Source organism: Oryctolagus cuniculus, chromosome 6 (genome assembly GCF_051225735.1).
Source record: "Oryctolagus cuniculus isolate XC-2025 breed Fujian yellow rabbit chromosome 6, ASM5122573v1, whole genome shotgun sequence".
Taxonomy (NCBI): Eukaryota; Metazoa; Chordata; class Mammalia; order Lagomorpha; family Leporidae; genus Oryctolagus; species Oryctolagus cuniculus.
Window position 1 is genome coordinate 45,767,075 of NC_142872.1, and position 19,856 is coordinate 45,786,930.

The 19,856-nt window shown below is 47.7% G+C and overlaps 1 protein-coding gene and 1 pseudogene across 2 annotated transcripts in view; one reads left to right on the plus strand and one right to left on the minus strand.

Annotated features, from left to right (window-relative positions):
- The window catches only part of ADAM19 (ADAM metallopeptidase domain 19), a 90,718-nt gene that overhangs the window by 33,154 nt on the left and 37,708 nt on the right, over nucleotides 1-19,856 (minus strand). For both annotated transcript variants that reach the window (XM_002710340.6, XM_089334982.1), the window contains exons 5-7: nucleotides 15,217-15,293; nucleotides 3,719-3,911; nucleotides 2,651-2,716 (exon numbers count right to left, since the gene is read on the minus strand). In XM_002710340.6, coding sequence (XP_002710386.3) covers nucleotides 2,651-2,716; nucleotides 3,719-3,911; nucleotides 15,217-15,293 — 336 coding nt within the window. The remainder of the gene's footprint in view (nucleotides 1-2,650; nucleotides 2,717-3,718; nucleotides 3,912-15,216; nucleotides 15,294-19,856) is intronic.
- On the plus strand, nucleotides 4,822-5,340 carry LOC127490528 (small ribosomal subunit protein eS25 pseudogene; annotated as a pseudogene).

Genomic DNA, 19,856 nt, shown 5'->3' on the forward strand with positions numbered 1-19,856 from the left:
ATAGGCTTTGGATTTGGCTCCTACAAGACTCCCCTATCCTACACACACATCGTCTTTGGAGAAGAAACAAGACACAACACACGTGTACACACACACACACACACACACACAGCTGCTGGGAAAGCCAACACCAACTTCAATTACAGAGTGAAGTTCTTGTCAAAGCAGAACACAATGTTCCCTCAGGTTGGAAGGTCCTTCACCTCCACTCCTCTGCCAGTTAACTCCTCTTTGTCCTTTAAGAAGACAACTCAAGAGCCACCTCCTCCTGCCACCAACATGCACAGGCAGCTCGTGACGCCTGAGGTCTGATGCTCTTCCCACTGTGTGGCACTGCCTCTAGGACCACGTTTCATGTTTGTAACCTAGGTAGAGCAGCCATAGAAAGAGTCCTTTTAGGGGGCCGGCACGGTGGTGCAGTACATTAATCCTCTGCCTGCAGCGCTGGCATCCCATAAGGGTGCTGGTTCTAGTCCCGGCTGCAGCATTTCCGATCCAGGTCTATGGTCTGGGAAAGCAGTAGAAGATGGCCCAAGTCCTTGGGCCTCTGCATTCGCGTGGGTGACTCAGAAGAAGCTCCTGGCTCCTGGCTTCAGAGTGGCCCTGCTCTGGCCATTGCAGCCATTTTGGGAGTGAACCACAGATGGAAGAACTCTCTCTCTCTGCCTCTCCTTCTATCTCTGTGTAACTCTTTCTTTCTTTCAATCTTTCTTTCTTTCTTTCTTTCTTTCTTTCCTTTTTTTTCTTTTCTTTTTTTTTTTTTTTTTTTTTTGCCAGGCAGGGTTAGACAGTGAGAGAGAAAGAGAGTTACAGACAGTGAGAGAGAGACAGAGAGAAAGGTCTTCCTTCCGTTGGTTCACCCACAAATGGCTGCTACGGCCAGCGCGCTTCGTCAATCATGAAGTCAGGAGCCAGGTGCTTCCTCCTGGTCTCCCCTGTGGGTGCAGGGCCCAAGCACTTGGGCCATCCTCCACTGCCTTTCCGGGCCACAGCAGAGCACTGGACTGGAAGAGGAGCAACTGGGACAGAATCCAGCGCCCCAACCGGGACTAGAACCTGGGGTGCCAGCGCCACAGGCGGAGGATTAGCCTAGTGAGCCAAGGCGCCAGCCATGTAACTCTTTCAAGTACAATAAACAAAATATTTTTAAAAATAAATAAATAATTTCTTAAAAGATTTATTTATTTATTTGAAAGGCAGAGTTACAGAGAGACAGAGGCAGAGAGAGAGAGAAAGAGAGAGAGAGAGAGAGAGCTTTTATCCACTGGTTCACTCCCCAAGTGGCCGCAATAGCTGGAGCTGAGCTGATCCAAAGCCAGCAGCCAGGAGCTTCTTCCGGGTCTTCCAGCAGATGGAAGACCTCCGTCTCTCTCTCTCTCCCTCTGCCTCTCAGTAACTTTGCCTTTCAAATAAATAAATAAATCTTTTTCAAAAAGGTGAATATTTCTATAGATCAGAAGTAGAGTAGCGGGGGGGGGGGGGGCTAGTGCCTGCAGTGCTGGCATCCCATATGGGCACTGGTTCAAGTCCCAGCTGCTCTGCTTCCAATCCAGCTCTATGCTGTGGCATGGGAAAGCAGTAGAAGATGGCCCAAGTGCTTGGGCCCCTGCACCCTCATGGGAGACCTGGAAGAAGCTCCTGGCTCCTAGCTTCAGAATGGCTCAGCTCTGGCCATCGTGGCCATATGGGGAGTGAACCAGTGGATGAAGACCTCTCTCTCTCTGTCTCTACATTTCTCTGTAACTCTTTCAAATAAAATAAATCTTTTTAAAAAATTTATTACTTGACCGTACCTGACAGTTTAGGACTCAGTAGGTCTGGAGTAGCCCCCCCAAATTTGCATTTTTCCCAGGTTTTCAGGTGTTGTTAGTCCAGGGGCCAAGGCATTAGGTCCTCATTTGGCTCCAACAAGATGGTGAAAATGCACCCACATGTGGGTAAGAACAAGGTCATTAAGAAGATACTTATTTTTATAAAAAGAAGATTTTAAAAATTTCTTCAGAGAGGGGCCAGCACTGTGGCTTAGCGGGTGAGGCCACCACCTGCAGTGCTGACATCCTATGTGGGTGCCAGTTCGAGTTCTGGGCTGATCCACTTCCAATCCAGCTCTCTGCTATGGCCTGGGAACGCACTGGAGAATGGCCCAAGTCCTTGGACCCCTGCACCTACGTGGAAGACCTGGAAGAAGCTCCTGGCTTCGGATCGGCACAGCTCCAGCCGTTGTGGCCATCTGGGGAGTGATCCAATAGATGGAAGACCTCACTCTCTCTCTCTCTGCTTCTCCTTCTCTCTCTCTGTAACTCTGACTTTCAAATAAATAAATAAATCTTTAAAAAAATTTCTCCATAGAATTCACGGACCATTCTTACACAAGAATAAATATCAGGACCTAAAGTTCTTTGGACTCAGCCTAAGAAGTGTTGATCCAGGTAACTGTCCTGATTTTCTAACTAATGAATGGATAAAGTTGGGAGAGGTTTTTCCATTTTTTTTTCAGCTATAATTGAATGGCAGAAAAAAAACCCAGATTTAAGGTCAAAATCATGTGATAAAGCAGAGAAAAATAAATGTGTTAGCATTTCCCCAAATGCAGCTCAAAGCCTGAACTGGGAGCTATCAAGAGAGCAGTTTTTCTGGGAAAACCCCTTACCTCTGCAAAGTCGGCCACGAGGTAAAGCTCCACGTACTTCATGGAGTGTAAATCTTCCCTTTTCATCTGAGAAAGAGACAGAAGCAGATCAGAGCTGCAGAAATGGTAGGCTTGGCCTCATATCAAAAAACTGCTAAGAAATACATGTGGTTAGTGAACAGTGAACCTTCTTATTTATTTTGTACCCGGGGCACAAGAGACAGAGCCCCGACTGTGGCCACCATCACCTTTGCTACACCTCCTGTCACATCTGGTGATTGCTGAAGGCTGCCCTGGAACTCAGGACCCAGTCCTTTACCCTCAAGAGATAACGGATGCTACCAGCTGTGACAGGCAGAACAGAGGCCAAAATACTACGAAGAAAATTCCCAAATTACCTTCCCCCCCAGGATAACCTTTAAACCACGCACCTCTATTTTCAGTATAAATAAATCCGAGCATTTTGTGCATGGTGAAGTGGCTATTCCAAAAGAGGGGATATACATATGGGCATATGTACTGTTGCCTTTATAACATTTCTAAAATCAGCATCTCACAGTCTTTCAAACAGGCTGGTGTTTTCCTCCAAAGTAATTATTAGCCATACTCAACAATGACTTAGAAAAAGAGGGGGCCGGCACTGTGGTACAGTGGGTTAAAGCCCTGTCCTGAAGCGCCGGTAACGCATATGGGCGCCAGTTCTAGTCCCAGCTGCTCCTCTTCTGATCCAGCTCTCTGTTATGGCCTGGGAAAGCAGAAGAAGATGGCCCAAGTCCTTGGGCCCCTGTACCCATGTGGGAAACCTGGAAGAAGCTCCTGGATCCTGCCTTCAGATCGGCACAGCTCCGACCATTGCGGCCATCTGAGGAGTGAACCAGCGGATGGAAGACCTCTCTTTCTCTCTCTGTAACTCTTTCAAATAAATAAAATAAATCTTAAACAAACAAACAAACAAAAAGACAGAGAGGTTCTTTCTTCCTTCTTAGCCATGCCACTTCAGCGCAGACAGACAGGGATTCAAAGTAAGCATCTCTGGATGAGACAAGCCTATGGCTAGTTGACTCCTGCACTGAGGACCTCAAAACTCACCCTGCGAGGTCGTTTCTTGGTTTGCTGTGTAAACTGAAGGACCCAGTCCCTGGTGGTGAGCTTGGAGTGCTCAGACCCACAGTTCCCCGGGGGCAGCTTGAGATGTTCAGATCTGTAAATAAGGTGTTGGCCCTCGCTGTCAGGAAGGGGCTCAATGATGTAGCTCAGGTTGCTGCTCACCACAATCAGTCCTCTGTTGACAGGAGAGAGAGAATTTCTGGTCAAAGATTAGGACCTTCAACAATTCTTTTGCACAGGCCTTACTTTCCCCACACGTAAAATGGTACAGTTGATTTTCATCATTGGTTCTTAACCTTATCCTGGGGCCATGCACCCGTCTAGGAGGATCTGATGCAGGCTCAGACCTCATCTCTGGAGCAATGCCTCCGTACACGACACGCAGTACACAATCTCACAGAGTTTTTGCATCTCTTAGCTCGTGGGGCTCCAGGTTAAGAATATCTAGACTGAAAAAGCTCAAAGGTACTAAAAAGGCTGCACCCAGGATAGTTGATACTTTTAAGGCCAGCAGGAATCTAAAAAGCTTCTGAAACCCAAACATAGCATGTGACAAATCATAGGTCAAAGCTTTATAGAAAGTAGTACAAGTACAATGGCCAGAGCATGACCACTGCCCTGCAGGTGGGGAGACCCAGGTTCTGGATTTAGCCCCAACACACAACTGTCACATGCTCTTCAACGTGTGTTGTAAATCCCTCTGAGCCTCTGTTTCCTGGTGCCCACAAACAGAAGTGGTAATTTGCTAACTATTACTAATTACTTGGATGGCTCAAGGAAAAGGCAAGTGTTTTTGTGCCTGGAACGAGCTAGAAGCACCACTGGTGCACGACACTCCTCCCCACGTTCCTGAGTGAGTTACGTGGTGAAGCGACATCCCCAGTCAAGTGTGCAAGACTACCTTCTTTCCTTGGCCACACATACCAGCATTGAACTCAGAATAAAGATGTATGCCCACTCATTTTTTTTTATTCTTTATTCTGTCCTAGATGTAATCAGACACTATCTTTGTCCTGTTCCTCATTTCCCATGGGGGACTGTTTCCAGGACCACTGAAGAGATACAAACCCATGGATGCTGAAGACCCTTATTAAAACATAATGGTCGCTTTTTGTCCGACATCTTGCAAGGTTGAGGTGGTCGCTGCTGCTCTCCGCGCCTCACTATGCCGCCCAAGGACGACAAGAAGAAAAAAGATGCTGGAAAGTCGGCCAAGAAAGACAAGGACCCCGTGAACAAGTCTGGAGGCAAGGCCAAAAAGAAGAAGTAGTCTAAAGGCAAAGTTCGGGACAAGCTCAATAACCTGGTCTTGTTTGACAAAGCTACGTACGACAAGCTCTGTAAGGAAGTGCCCAACTACAAGCTCATAACTCCGGCCGTGGTCTCTGAGAGACTGAAGATCCGCGGGTCCCTGGCCAGGGCAGCCCTGCAGGAGCTCCTGAGTAAAGGACTTATCAAACTGGTTTCAAAGCACAGAGCTCAAGTGATTTACACCAGAAACACCAAGGGGGGAGATGCCCCAGTTGCCGGTGAAATTGCGTGAGCAGGTCCACTGCATTGTACATTTTGAAAAAATAAAACTTTATTAAATTAAAAAAAAAAAACATAATGGTCATGGCCTTTGCATATAACCTGTGCACATCCTCCCATAGAGTTCAAGTCACCCTTAGATTACTTAAGGTAAATAGTTGTTGTATGGAATAACAACAAGGAGAAAAGTCTGTATGTGTTCTGTATAGACACAGATTTTCAGAGTATTTTTAGTCCAGATTTTAGTCTGCCTTGAATCTGCAGATGCAGAACCCATGGATACTGAGGAGGAGGGCCACTTGTACTTTGCGTCCATTGGAGAATAGTCATTCATGCCCACAGATGTCTACTGAGCTCCTGGTATGTGCCAGGTGCCACGCTGGTTACTGAGGACAGAGCAGTGGACAAGACCGAGTGCCTGCTCTGGTGTAGCTGAGTCTAAGCAGGAGGATAAGTCACTACAGCACCAACAGAGAGAGCAAGGCTCCATCACTGCTGCTTAGAGAGCCACACCTGCAAGGCCTCCAAGGCTTATCTAGACTCAGGGAGAACAAGTGCCATGACTTGGAACCCATGGCCAGCACAGATAATCAACTCAAGTATGGGCAGAGGCCTCCCTGACACTGTGATAGGAACGCTACAGCCAGGGAATGTGCTCAAGGTGCCAGGAAGAGGGAAGCCCAGGAACAGGTGCCAGGGCCCAGGCAGGGTTCCCTGAGCTCCAACACCTCACTCAGGCTCCTCCTATTCCGGAGAGTTCGAAACCTAGAATAACTCCTGCAAACTGGCAAGATCTCTCTTAGATTATCTCGGCTTCCACCCACACCACAACCCCCTTGGGATTCCTGCCCAGGCTTTTCCCTTTGGGAAGAGCCTGTGATGCGCTCAGGAAAGTCAGCACCAGTGCTTCCTGGAGCCCTGGCTGACCTCATTCTGGTGCCAAAAGCCTAATGACTTCCTGGCTGCCTCACCCAGGCTGACGCAGCAATCCAAACCCCACCAGCCCTTCAGCCAATGCCCAAGGTGTTCCCTGAACAGCCAAGGGAGGGAGTGGGGCAAAGGGCAAGGGTCATGTCCACTCCCTAATCCAGACAGGAAAGGGCAGAGGTGAGAGTTGCTGAGGGCATCCTGATCCCAAGTTATCTTCTCAGCTCAGCCAACCATGCCCTCCGTCATCACCTCAGCTTCTCCTAACAGTTCCAAACATTGGAAACAGAAGATCTGGACCACAAACCAGCCAATGATGCTGCAGGCCCTGGGCTGTGGTCGCAGAGGTCACAGCCAGCGAATGGAAAGTTCCAGTGCAGAGCCCAAAGGTGTGGCTGAGCAAGCCTCTGAGCCAAAGAGGACAGAGACCAGCCAAAGTTTGGTGCATGGTGAATAATAATTATCATGGTGGCCATAAGTTATTGAGCCTTTGCTATGGACCAGGCACAGGGCTGAGCAGCTTATTATATTATTCTCAGCAGGTTCTGTGCTTCTTGAAAATAGTATATTGTACAAAAATGGGGAAACCAAGGCCCAGCAAGGTTAATTCACTAACCCAAGGTCACCCAGGTCATAACAGAGAGTGAGAGAGGGGTTAGAACCTAAATATTTGGGCTCCAGGTCCCTACACAGCCTCTATCAAAGACCCCATGGAGTGAGTCGGAAAGATACCCCCAGTTTACAAGTGGCTACAAGTAACGGTACCAGCGGCTCTCTTCCAAGGTGTGGTCAGCTGCTTCCCAACTGGCCTGTCTGAAGGAAGACCCCATTCCCTGGAGATGCACAGACACACAGGAGGCATTTGGCCACTTCTCACCTTCAGACCCCATTTCCCAGGAGCTGACCAGGGCCAGCAATCCTGTCCACAAATATTCTTATTTCATTCCCACATCAACATTCTAAGGGTCTTGTTTTATAGATGAGGAAACTGAGACTCACAGAGATCAAATAACTCTGCAGCCCACTCCGTAACCTCTCTGCTATCTGCCTTCATCAGCCAGTCCCATACCTACAGGTCTGAGATCCCTAGGAATGGAACTCCCAGAGCTGACAGAATCTATTAAAAACCCAGATATCCGGGCCCAACCAGGAGGCCCGGATTCTGGCGGCCTGCACACGTGCTATTAAGGAGTCCTGCGGGGCATTCTGGCACAGTCACACTCGGGAACTTTGGCCTGGAGCCCGGCCTCTGCAGCAGCGCCTGCCTTTCACAGGCCCCAGGCAACTCAGGTTCAGGGTATGGACAGCTGACCCTTTGAGAGCTCAGGCCAACAAGGACACTGAAAGCCCTGCCAGCAACAGGAGCCTGTGGCTGCTCCCCCCACCCAAATTGTGGCCTCTTGGGGGTCCACCCAATGTCATGATTGAAATCCTTTCAGACTGCTGGACATGGAGGAGAGAGGCTGGCATGAGCCCCAGCACTTCTTAGTGAACCCCAGTTTTTTCCCCCAACTTAATATTTTATTATTTTTGAGAAAATATATTTTAATTTACATTATAATCAAAGGCTTACTGCTCTGCTAAATAAAGAGTTCAGCAAATAAAAAGACCGTACCTTCAGCAGGAATATAGGTCAGGGCTATAAATGATAATCAAATGAAAAGACTGAACCCAACTTTAATGGTGGATGAATTTCTGAGGGCATCGTTCTGGGGACTCTCTTCCTCCTGACCCCTCACCCCAAGTCCTCTAGATGCCTCCTCAACCATGAGCACCACCAGTCTCTTATCCTTCTCAGAATCTCAGAGGGTCTAGTTTGCCTAATATGAGCATCGAGAAGGTGGAGTTCAGCCAGGAGACACAGACATGGGGCCCAGAAGCTGGGCAGGTCAGGATCTCACATCCTATCCTCCATTCTATCTTTTTTTTTTTTTTAAAGGCAGAGCTACAGAAAGGGACAGGGACAGAGAGAGAGAGAGAGAGAGAGAGAGAAAGAAAGGTATTTCATCTGCTGGTTCACTCCCCAAATGGCCGCGACTGAGCCAATCTGAAGCCAGGAGTCAGGAGCTTCCTCTGGGTCTCCCACATGGGTGCAGGGGCCCAAGGACTTGGGCCATCCTCTACTGCTTTCCCAGGTGCATCAACATGGAGCTGAATCCAAAGAGGAGCAGCCAGCACTCGAACTGGCACCCATATGGGATGCCAACACTGCAGGCTGGGGCTTTAACTCACTGAGCCACAGCGCCAGCCCCCATCTTATCCTTTGTAATTAAGAGCTTGATACACATGAAGTTGTTCAGAGAAACTGGGCCAGGAGAGGCTGGGTAGGCAGAAGGTGATGGGTGCTTAACCTCCAAATCACTGAAGGACTCACCGAAATGCACAAACTATTTTCTGCAAATGCGTCCATTCAGAGCTAAACACATCTTCTATCCCCATATCTAGAGCTTCCCTAAGAGGTTACCTTTTTACCAGCTGCCTTCTCTCTGCCTTACCATGTGGAAGGTATGAAAGGGAATTTCAAAAGCAGCCCTAAAGGCAGGTGTGAAGGCACACAGGTACTGAGCTCCCCCTGGGACGGGCTGGCAGAGCACAGTAGATAGTATGGGCCTCAGAGGGAGACACGCCTGGATTTGAAGTGCGTGCTGTGTGGTATGTTATGTAATATTCCTGCCCATCATCATACGGGTTGCTATGATAATGTGCTGATTCGAGACAAGGATCACTAGTAACCAAAATAACATAAACGAATAGTTAACAGTCATTCAGCATGTAAGATACATCAAGCAATGTGCAAGGTTTTATCCAGTGGCACTTCAACACATCTGTCTCGAGCACCAACTATGTGACAGGAACTGTTGTAGATGGTAGGGATCCAGCACGAACAAAACGAAGTCCCTGCTGTCAGGCAGCTGGCACTCATCCCCTGAAGTAAATCTACCAATGACATCAACAGCGTGACTTATTTTACAGGAGACAAAACTGAGACTGGAGAACTGAAGCACCCTGTCAGGTTTCCAACCAGGAATAAGCTGATTCCAAAATCTAAACATGGCACAATTTAATGCAACTGCCCTTGAGAGCTTCATCCACACGGTGTCTGACACACAGCCAGCTCTAATCTGCTCTGCAGAAGGAAGGCAAGGAAACCAAAGCAGGAAGGGCCAGGTCACTTCTCATGGTCTGGCTGCATGTATATGAGCCACTTCCTTCTGCGCAGGACAGTCTTCCCCCTCCACACACACTCCAGACTCTCCCCATTCTCCCTGCGGTCCACAGCATCCCATGTGCTAGGGTTCTTTGAATGGCCTGCTTGATTCTGGTTTTACGAGAGGAGAACCCAGGAAAGAAGGAACTTGCCCAGGGTCACCCAGTGAGTTAAATGTGGAACCACGGACAGATCCCAGGCCTCCTAACATTCAAGTTTATTATTCTTGGGCAGAACCCAACATCAGCACCTACTCTCTACCCCTCACTCCCAGGATTTAGGAAGGTACCAGCATGGCCAAGGCAAAGACATAGATAAAGACTGAGGCAAAGACAAGGAAAAAATTACATGGGGAGAGGAAAACACAAAGATCACACAGCCAGGAAGGATGGAACTAGACTTCAGAGTCAGGTCTCTTGAGTCTAAGTTTTGAGCTCATTCCAGGCAATTATGCACACATTTATACATTTGTACACATTCTCCTGACTGATTCTCAATCTCACATTCTGTCTCTATCTCTCTCAGACAAAATATGATTCCAAGGACCAGGGTTAAGCTTTACCCACAGCAAGTGTGAGCCTTAGGTTTTTGAGGACAGAGCTGCTACAGTGTAAGCGTGAATCACCAAATAGATCACTACAGATGACTTGCTGGATTCCTTTGAAAGACTTTCTAAGTCAGAAAACTTACCACCTAAAACACTTTGCATGAGAATACGATAGAGCTATGTGCACCTAAGATGTAATGCTAAATTGGAAAAAAATTAGATAGTTGTATTTGATAGTCTTGTTTGGATAAAAAAGATATCTATATGATTATGTATTTCAACTATATGATTATAGATGGGGAATGGGATTGATTATGAATATGTGAAAGCATGAAGAACTTTGATTTTTGCTGGTTTATATGGCCCAGTATGATGAGAATCTTTAACAGTTAATTCTGTAGTAGTTATGTAGTGATAATTTTTAGTAAGCATTTAAGTAGCTTACCAATCAAGTGCCCATCCTGCCAATGGACAGTGAGCTGTGGACACACACTGTTTCCTAGAAACCACAGTCCAGCACTGTCCAGATTTCTTCAACAATAATAACCACTCCTGATGCCGATACTGTGTGTGAGTCTGCAAGGCATTTGTGCATGCAAGAAGTCATGCAAAAATTTAGAGGACAGGTCCTTCCTCTGAGACTTGACATCCCTCAACGAGATGGTATGTACATCTTTCACTGGTGTAGTTCATACATATGCAGAGCTTTCACTCAATTCTCTAAGGTCCTGGTGCCCAAAAAAGATGACAAGGCATTATACAACATATCTGTGGGGGGTTTTTTGGCAAGGATTTTGGGTGGGGTTTTTTTGCAAGGATTATGTCTAAAGGGATATATGAGAAACTGGTAATGATGGCAGCCTCTGGGAAGGAAGAAACCTGGAAATCTGGGGTAAGAGACTTGTCTTTCATTGTTCAGTCTTTTGTACCATTTGAATTTATTTTAACTACCATCATGAATTACCTCTTCAACTCCACTGGACAAAAGAACTGAGCTAGAAAGAAGAAACGGCCCAGGAACCATCTCAAAACTCAGCTGAATTCCTCTGTCTTTGTATCATCAGCTGGAAGATCTCACCTGTATAAATCCCATCCATTTTCACAAGGAGGAAAGAACAATAGCTATGGAGATTCTACAAGGCATTTTGGCTTCATGAGCCTTGGGAAATGACTGAGTTTGAATACCATGGGCATGAACACTGCTGCTCTTGCAGCTGCTCCTCCTCCAGGATCCCGCTGCAGCCATCTGGCACGAAGCTTCAGCTTTTAAATCAGTCCGACCCCACAGCCTTGGTGGCTTAAGGTGCACCGGGAGACGGCTGGGAAAGTACGGAGGGTGGACCCCACCAGACGGGAGCACGCAAAACAGAAACACATGGACAGCTCGCCTGATCTCCCCATGTCGGCATGGCTGCTGGAATGATTTGCGAGAGGCCAAGCCAAGTTCCCACTGATTCAGACGGACTAGACAGAGGGAGAGGCCAAGAGAAGCAGGTCACACCTGCGTGTCCCCTTTCTTCCTTCTTGGGACCAACTTTTGTTTACTTACAGACTGCAGGTGCTGGCGGCTGGGCCTGTAAACACCGCGGGGCCAGCTGGCTTAGCTCAGCCAGTCCCTTGAGCAGAAGCTTTAGGGCCACTCTGTTATCGCTTCCTAGCCAAGGCCTGTCTCCTGCCTAATCCCCTCTGGCCAACTCACCAGGCAGCCTGGACTCATTTCAGAAACAGACACATGAGGTCTGCAGCAGCAGGGGCTTTTGATTTGTAAGGCAGTCTGAGTAAGTATTGTGAGCCTGGTTTCAGTGTCACAAGATGATAAGAATTCCATATGTCTGCAGACTGCTGTTGAGTTAACAAGACACTTAACCGTCTCTACCATGCCGATCACTCATGCTCATTTCGCATATGAGGACTCATGGCTCCAAGAATTACTTTACAATGCCTGTCTTTCCTCCACCTATGTAGGGTACATGGTATGTACCCAGAATTAATTTGCTGAATGAAACAAGCAACCATTAAATGAACCAATCAGTCACGAAAGGACAGGTACACAGGCACAGGGTACTTCCACCAGCTCACAAGAACCCATCGTGGGCATCTGTTCCCAGTTTGCTCAATAACAGCACACAGGTAACCTGCAATCAGTCAGGGTGGGAGTGTCTTTACCAGCAAACTGGAACATGTATTAAAAACCAGAGCTTTTTTTTTTTTCTTCATAGAACCAGTTTGTCAGCTCACTGAGTATAGGCATTACTTAACACAGGCAATCAAAACCAAAGCAGTGGGGCCAGAGCTGTGGTGCAGCAAGCCAAGCTGCCGTCTGCAGTGCTGGCTTCCCATATGGACACCAGTTCGTCTCAGCATCTCTGCTTCCAACCCAGCTCCCTGCTAATGGCCTGAGAAAGCAGTGGAAGACGGTCCGAGTCCGTGGGCCCCTGCACTCATGTGAGAGACCTGGATGAAGCTCCTGGCTCCTGGTTTTGGCCTTGCCTAGCCCTAGCCATTGTGGCCATTTGGGGAGTGAACCAGCAGATGGAAGATTCTCTTTCTCTCTCTCTCTCTCTCTCTCTCTCTCTCTCTCCTCTTTCTCTGTAACTTTGCCTCTCAAATAAATAAATAAATAAATAACACTTATTTAAAAAAACAAGCGTTGGCATAGGCAATTAGAATCCAGTTGCTTCAGCTCATTGTTCCTTTTCAAACAAAGAAAAGAGGATGGGGAGGAAGAGTCTGAGTAACTGCTATCTACTGCCGGAACAGGGTCTTCAAGGCACTATGGCAGCAGGGCAGGCTGGTGGAAAGAAGGAGATATTTGAGATTCACTCATATTCTCAAGGAACACATTCTCAGGTACAAACTGTGATGTGTACAGAAAGCACCTGGCGATCCTGGCCAAACACAGATGATAACTCGGTTGGTCTGGGTGGCAGCTGAGAAACTGCATTTTATTATTTTGTATTATTTCAAAAAATGTATTTTTTATTTATTTAAAAGGCAGAGGCCGGTGCCGCAGCTTAATAGGCTAATCCTCCGCCTGTGGCGCCGGCACACCGGGTTCTAGTCCTGGTCGGGGCGCCAGATTCTGTCCTGGTTGCCCCTCTTCCAGACCAGCTCTCTGCTGTGGCCCAGGAGTGCAGTGGAGGATGGCCCAGGTCCTTGGGCCCTGCACCCGCATGGGAGACCAGGAGAAGCACCTGGCTCCTGTCTTCAGATCAGTGCGGTGAGCCGGCGGCAGTGCGCTGGCCGTGGCAGCCATTGGAGGGTGAACCAATGGCAAAGGAAGACCTTTCTCTATCTGTCTCTCTCTCTCACTGTCTACTCTGCCTAGAAAGAAAGAAAGAAAGAAAGAAAGAAAGAAAGAAAGAAAGAAAGAAAGAAAGAAAGAAAGAAAGAAAGGAAGAAAGAAAGAAAGAAAGAAAGGCAGAGTTACGGTGGGCAGAGGGGTGGAGAGAGAGATCATTCTTCCATCTGCTGGTTCACTACAAAAAATGGCTTCAACTGCTGGGGCTTTACCAGGCCGAAGTCAGGAGCCTGGAGCTTCTTCTGCATCTTCCATGTGAGCACAGGAGCTCAAGCACTTGGGCCATCTTCTACTGCTTTTCCAGGATATGAGCAGGGAACTGGATTGGAAGTGGAGCAGCCGGGTCTCAAACAGGTACCCAGATGGGATGTCAGCTTCGCAGGCGGCAGCTTAACCCGCTACAGTGCAGTGCTGGCCCCAAGAGATCCTGCATTTTGAAAAAGCTCCCGTTGGGGCTGGTGCTGTGGCATAGTGGGTAAAACCGCCGCCTGCAGTGCCAGCATCCCATATAGGCACCAGTTCTAGTTCCGGCTGTTCCTTTTCTGATTCAGTTCTCTGATATGGCCTGGGAAAGCAGTAGAAGATGGCCCAAACCCTTGGGCCCCTGCACCCGCATTGGAGACCTGGAAGAAGCTCCTGGCTCCTGGCTTCAAATCAGCCCAATTCCAGCTGTTGTGGCCAATTGGGGAGTGAAACACCAGATGGAAGACCTCTCTCTCTGCCTCTCCTTCTCTCTCTGTGTAACTTTGACTTTCACGTAAAATAAATAAACCTTAAAAAAAAAAAAAAAAAGCTCCAGGGTGAGGCTGATGCTGCCCATTGGTAGACCATACCTGGAGAAGCCATGACCTACGAGGTTACTGAGTGCTGACCAAGGGCTAGCACAGTCCTGATGGTCACGTGTTATACTAACACCTTTAACCTTTACAATGTCAGGTATTCATTCTTTTCATCCATAGTATACAACTAACACCATCGAGACCAAACTGCAGTACAAACCCAAGTGGTCTGGCTCAGAGAAAGAGGAGTTACCCGTTTCCAAAGTGCTGTCGGGCTGGAACCTCCCAGTTGATTTTCTGACTTGTAAACAATCCTCGCCTCTCCTTTCTCTTCCCACCCAGTCTTTTCAGTAACCGCTCATTTCCTGTTTCACCACCTTTAAGCACACCCACCAGAAAAGAGCTAAGGAGAAGCAGGAACAAATGCTCAAACTCACCAATTTCAAGCATTTTAACCATGACTCTTATTTTCTGTTTCCTGTTGATTTGACATCTTTGGCCCTGCTGACCCTGGAGGAACTGTCCCTCCTAGGATTGGCCAACTGCTAGTAAATAACTCGCCAGGTACTGTGCCTGGCAAATGCAAGTCAACCAATCCACAGCCCATGTCTTTGCCAACTACTTTATTGGATTCCCACCTTCTGGGACACTGTCCACCTGCCCTAATCACCCCAGGGACAGCTACCAGGCAATTAAGGACAGACAGCACACCAAGATTACTCAAATTATCCAGTCTTAAAACTACTTTTTGTGCATCTACCAGCTCTTCCTGCAGAAACCTTAGCAAGGCTCTTGTTCTTTTCTCCTTATTTCTTCTGCCTCCTGTCCAACCCTCGTGCGTCATCACGTTGACCCCTAGGGCATAGCACAACCTTATTCCTTCTGCAAGCATACCAGCTTTTCATTGGCAGTCATATCCTCACTTGCTGGCCTTACCAAACCTAAATAATACTAAATCTGTATTTCAAGACCTCAAGTTTCTCAGACCAGTTAAATACACATTTGTGGATGACCTAGGATTTTCCTTGCCTTCCCAGGCTTAGCCTCTCTTGAGCTCACTCACACTGCCATTAGACTCTTTCCCAAGGTCTTTGCCTTAGGCCAGCCCTGCTTATCTTAAAAATTCCATTTCTAGGGAGAACACCAGATGCCATGCCCCTTACCCCCTGCAACTTCCAGGTCTCTTACCTAATTCCTCGGCAGGTGCTGAGTGTGACGCTGGACTGTTCTGCCTTCCTTACCATCCCATGGTAAAAGCAGTGATCCTAGCAAAGCAGAAGCAAAGTGGTCAGGTCAAAACCAGTGATAGCATGGCAATGTTAATGAACATGAACGTGATGGTTGACTCACAGCTTACTATATATCTAACCTTACAGTGACCTGCAGTCACTTTCCAAGCCGTCATTTCATTTGATTTGCACAGTAATCCTGGGGGTAGTATAGGACAGATGCCACTGTCCTCCTTGAACAGAAGAAGAAGTTTAGGCTCAGAGGAGTGAAGAGATTTTCTAAAGATCTCAAGATTTTCTGATCTGGTTCAGAGTTCTTTCCATGGCATGACCTTAGCCACAGGAAACGCTGGCCTCCTACCAACATCACCTTTGTAACTTCCTGTAGTGTCCACCAAAAATTCATATCCACCTGGAATCTCAGAATATGCAATTATTTGGAATTAAGTAAGATGAAGTCACACTGGATTAGAGTGGGTCCTAAACCCAATGATTTGTGTCTACCAAGAGAAGACACAGAGGTACGAACACAGATGGAAAGAGAAGACCATCTGCAGATGGAGGCAAAGACTAGAGTGATGAGGCTGCATGCCAACAAACACCAGGAATGGCCAGAGACCATCAGAAGCTGGAAGAGGCAAGGAAGGATTCTTCCCTAGAGCTTTGAAGGGAACACAACCTTGCCAACACCATGATTTTAGATTTCCAGCCTCCTGAATAGTAAGAGAGTTTCTGTTGTTTTGAATCTCCAAGTGCATGATGCTTTGTTATACAGCCCTAGAAAATGAATACATCTCCATCTCTGGCACAGCTCATGCAGTTCTTCTGCCCTGAGGCCCTCCACACCTGGCTGTTACTGGACTTGGCACCCATGTCCATGAGCTCTGATGCTGTCCTCTAGTCGTTATGTCTCCCAGCTGTCTCTCTGGTAGACCTGGCCAGTTGGATCCCCTCATCGGTACAAACAGCTGTTGAGCACCACTATACGCTGGGCCCTGGGCCAGGCCCCGGAGACACAACCATAAACAGAGGTACAGCTCCAGCCTTCCTGGGATTATGGTCTTGTGGGAGCTGGTCATTCATTAGGAAGCTAAGCAAATATGTAATTACAAATAAAAGTGTGAAGTGTCAGCAGAGTGTTTCTTAAGTAGATGACCATAGTACTATCAAGAGTGCTGAAGTCCTAATTCAGACAAACAGGCACAAACCAGGAATGTGCCCAGCAAACCAAGTCCTAGCCAGGGACATATTCCTATAAGCTTTCTCCCAAATAGGTTAGGAGACATGAACGGGCCTGAACAGAGACAAGGTATTACCCCAGCATGGAGCCGGGTTCTAGAAAAGGCCTTAAGGAGTCTGTGAGCGACTCACTTGCATGCAGGAGGCTTTCTCTTTTCACACAGCCCTGTGAGCCTGAGCAGAACTAAACACAGACACTGGGGCCTTCACCTACATGACGGTGCAATGGGTCCATTTTCAGGACCATGCTGCTCCAGGCATAAGCCTAAAAATCAGCTTAAAGTATTGCCAGGCCAGATTTATATACAACCTCCCACATCTACCAGCTAAGTAAACAGTTCCACAGCCTCTCTCTGACCATCAGTGTCTTTAGCCTCTACCTCACACAGGAGCTGTGCCCACCAAGGTGCTGAATCTGTATCTTTAGCTATGCCAGTTCTACATCTTGTCCAGCAGATCCATACAGCCATTTCAGGACACTAGCCAAATTAACGCTCAGCTAGTTCTCATTCTCTGGATTATAGGTGCCCTTTCACTTGCTGGTGATCCATCGGCCAGTGACAGAGCTCCTCTGCCCATTTAAGCTCATAGAGTTAGAAGGAGGGACAGCGGCTAGCCCTTATCTTCGCATCAAACTCTCCTGGACTTTAAATAAGTCAAAGAAGAGCAAACAGAAGTCACTCTGAAGTTGAGGCAGGCAAAACCCTGGCATGCTCTGCCAAGAGTCCATCGGCCTTCAAATACAACTGTCACATGGCTCTTCTGCTTACCCATGGGCTCTAGGACATGGAGACAGGCCACCAAATGCTCACATTCTCAACTTGATCCTTAGAACTCAACAATGGGGCCACAAACTTCACAGCACAGGATCATCTATGGGGAGCTGAATTCTCTCATCCAGGGAGAGAAAGGGCTAGAACAACATGGAGTTAAATGGAGCTCACAGAGGTTGGAATGATGGAAAGCCAAGGAGTTCAGAAATACAAATCAGCCAGTTTCAAAATGCTAGTACCTTCACAAATAAAGAGAACCCAAATCTAGATGTGGTGATAAAGAATCCCTGTATCCCTTCCTATCTTTGGACTGATGTTAATGGTGTTCACAACTGGATGCTTTCCAAAAATAGCATAATTGCCTTTTGTAACATCCTATACAATTTACAGAGGTCTTTTGCATATATTATCTCTCATGATTATGATACCTGCTACTTACTGTTATTAACAGTGAAAGGTAACATCTATCTAGCTCTTACTACTTTATAAACAACTTAGGAAGACTTTTTTCTTTAATTCTGACCATGGTCTTATGAAGTAGATACTGTTATTTGAAGTATGAAGAGAGGAAAACCAGAGATTAGGCAGGTTTTAAACTGTTCACAGGGTGACATAGCCAAGTAGAGACTGAAACCCAGCAGCCTGGCCTTGAACTCCATCCTCTGCCTCTCCCAGCAATAGCATGGACTTGATGTGTCAAAGCTGTTACCCTCTGGCTCCCCCAGCAACAAAGGAGACTTAGGTCTCATCCTCGCCTGAACTTGGGCAAGTTACTTTTCCTTTTCTCCTTTCAATTTCCTCAGCTGTAAAATGTGGGGTTGGAAGAGATGTTTGTAAATTCCCATAAAAATCAGTGATTCACTTTACCCTTGCATAGCTCTGAGAGTCAGATATCAGCCTATCCAATTTGCAAAAGGAGGAAATTCAATACTATTGTGGTGAAAAGGGTTGATTAAGGTCACATAGCTGGTTAAAGTCAAGACTGCAACCCTCACTTCAGACCTCAAACCCTACAACTCTTTCTCCTGGAACGCAATCACAGACCATTCCCCCAATGACCTGGCCTAGATTAGGGCTGTAGCATAGAGGCACAGTTGATGAGCCTTGATAAGGTTCCCAGAACTCCCACCACTCCAGGCCAAGTTTGGTAGCAGAGCCCAGTCCTCAACACTGGGGTCAAGAGCAACTGAATGGTTTATTCCATTCCCACTTATCCTGGTTTCCCAGCTTCCAAATGAGAAAACTGCCGGGGGCCCCATGGATCTGAGTGGGGGCTTTGCAAGCACCCAGCAGTAGGGGATATAGGAAAATAATGAGTTTTCCTATGAGTTGGCTACGATGTACTTCACTCAACAAGACCCTCAGAAGTGGGGGATTCTGAGGACACAGGGAAGTTCTCTTTCACTTCTCTGTTGCTGAAAGGCCCTTCTGACAGCCCAGCCTAATGCATAGGCTGAGAGCACAAAGAGCAAGTCAAGGATCAGTCATGAAGTCATTGCATTCCACAGCTTCCCAGCCTGGAGGGGCCACCCTGAGGGGGCTTTCACAGCAGGAAGCATGAGCTCATGGTAAATGCTGGGACTGAGAGCCGTTCTGGAGTGACATGGGGGCAGAAGTGGCAGAAACCAAGCTCAGAGGAGGGTATTTTTTGAGCATGGGAAGGGGAAGTTTTCCAAGGCTTGCCAGGACCCACTCTACCCCCAGCCCCGCCCTGTGAAGGTGAGAACAGGGGTATCAAGAAGGGAGGAAAAGATTTGACTCAAGGGCACTGGGAAAGTGACAGCCTCCCCTGACATGGGAAGACACTCGGAACTTGGCTTCTGAAGTCACTGGCTACCCCCAGCTCCTGCCCTTCCAAGAAAGTCTTAGTAAAGGAGGCATTGGTAAGCTCCACATCCTGCAGTGGAATGCAGCCCCTCATCCGGCTGGTGACCCTAACCTGGATCTCTAAGAACCACCAAAACCTAACTGTCCTGTGTTGACTCCCTCATTCAGGGGTAATCTGCTTGAATAATCTGAGCTGTTCATGGCTGACAGTCGCTGTCACCATCTTGTGAGACACGCATTCCAGGACGGTGTTCTGAAGAACGCACCAGGCAGGAATCTGGGACTCCACAGGGAGCTGCAGAGGAGAAGTTTGGGCCCTCCTCTACTGTTCTCCATGCCACACCTCCAGCTTTGCATGTCCTGGAAGCCCATCGTGCCCTGACCCAAAGGCCGAAGACCCCTGCTTCACCTGCCTGTGTCTCTGTTTCACCGTCACCCCCTCTCACCAGCTGAGACTGAGCAGGGCCTCGCTCATCCAGGGCCTCTCAACTCGGATACAACTGACACTTGGGCCAGCCTAATTCTCTGCCATGGACGATCTGTCCTGTGAACGGTAGGATGTACAGCGGCATCCTTGGCTGCTCTCCCACAGCATCCCCTCATAATCAAAGCTGTCTCCAAACATTGCCAAGCGGCCCCTGTGGGCGGCAGGGGTGTGGGCACCTTGGGGAGTAGCTCCTGGCTGACAATCAGTGCTCTGAACCTATAACTAAATTCTAATAGGGATCTTGACAGAAAGGGGTACAAACACCATGAAACA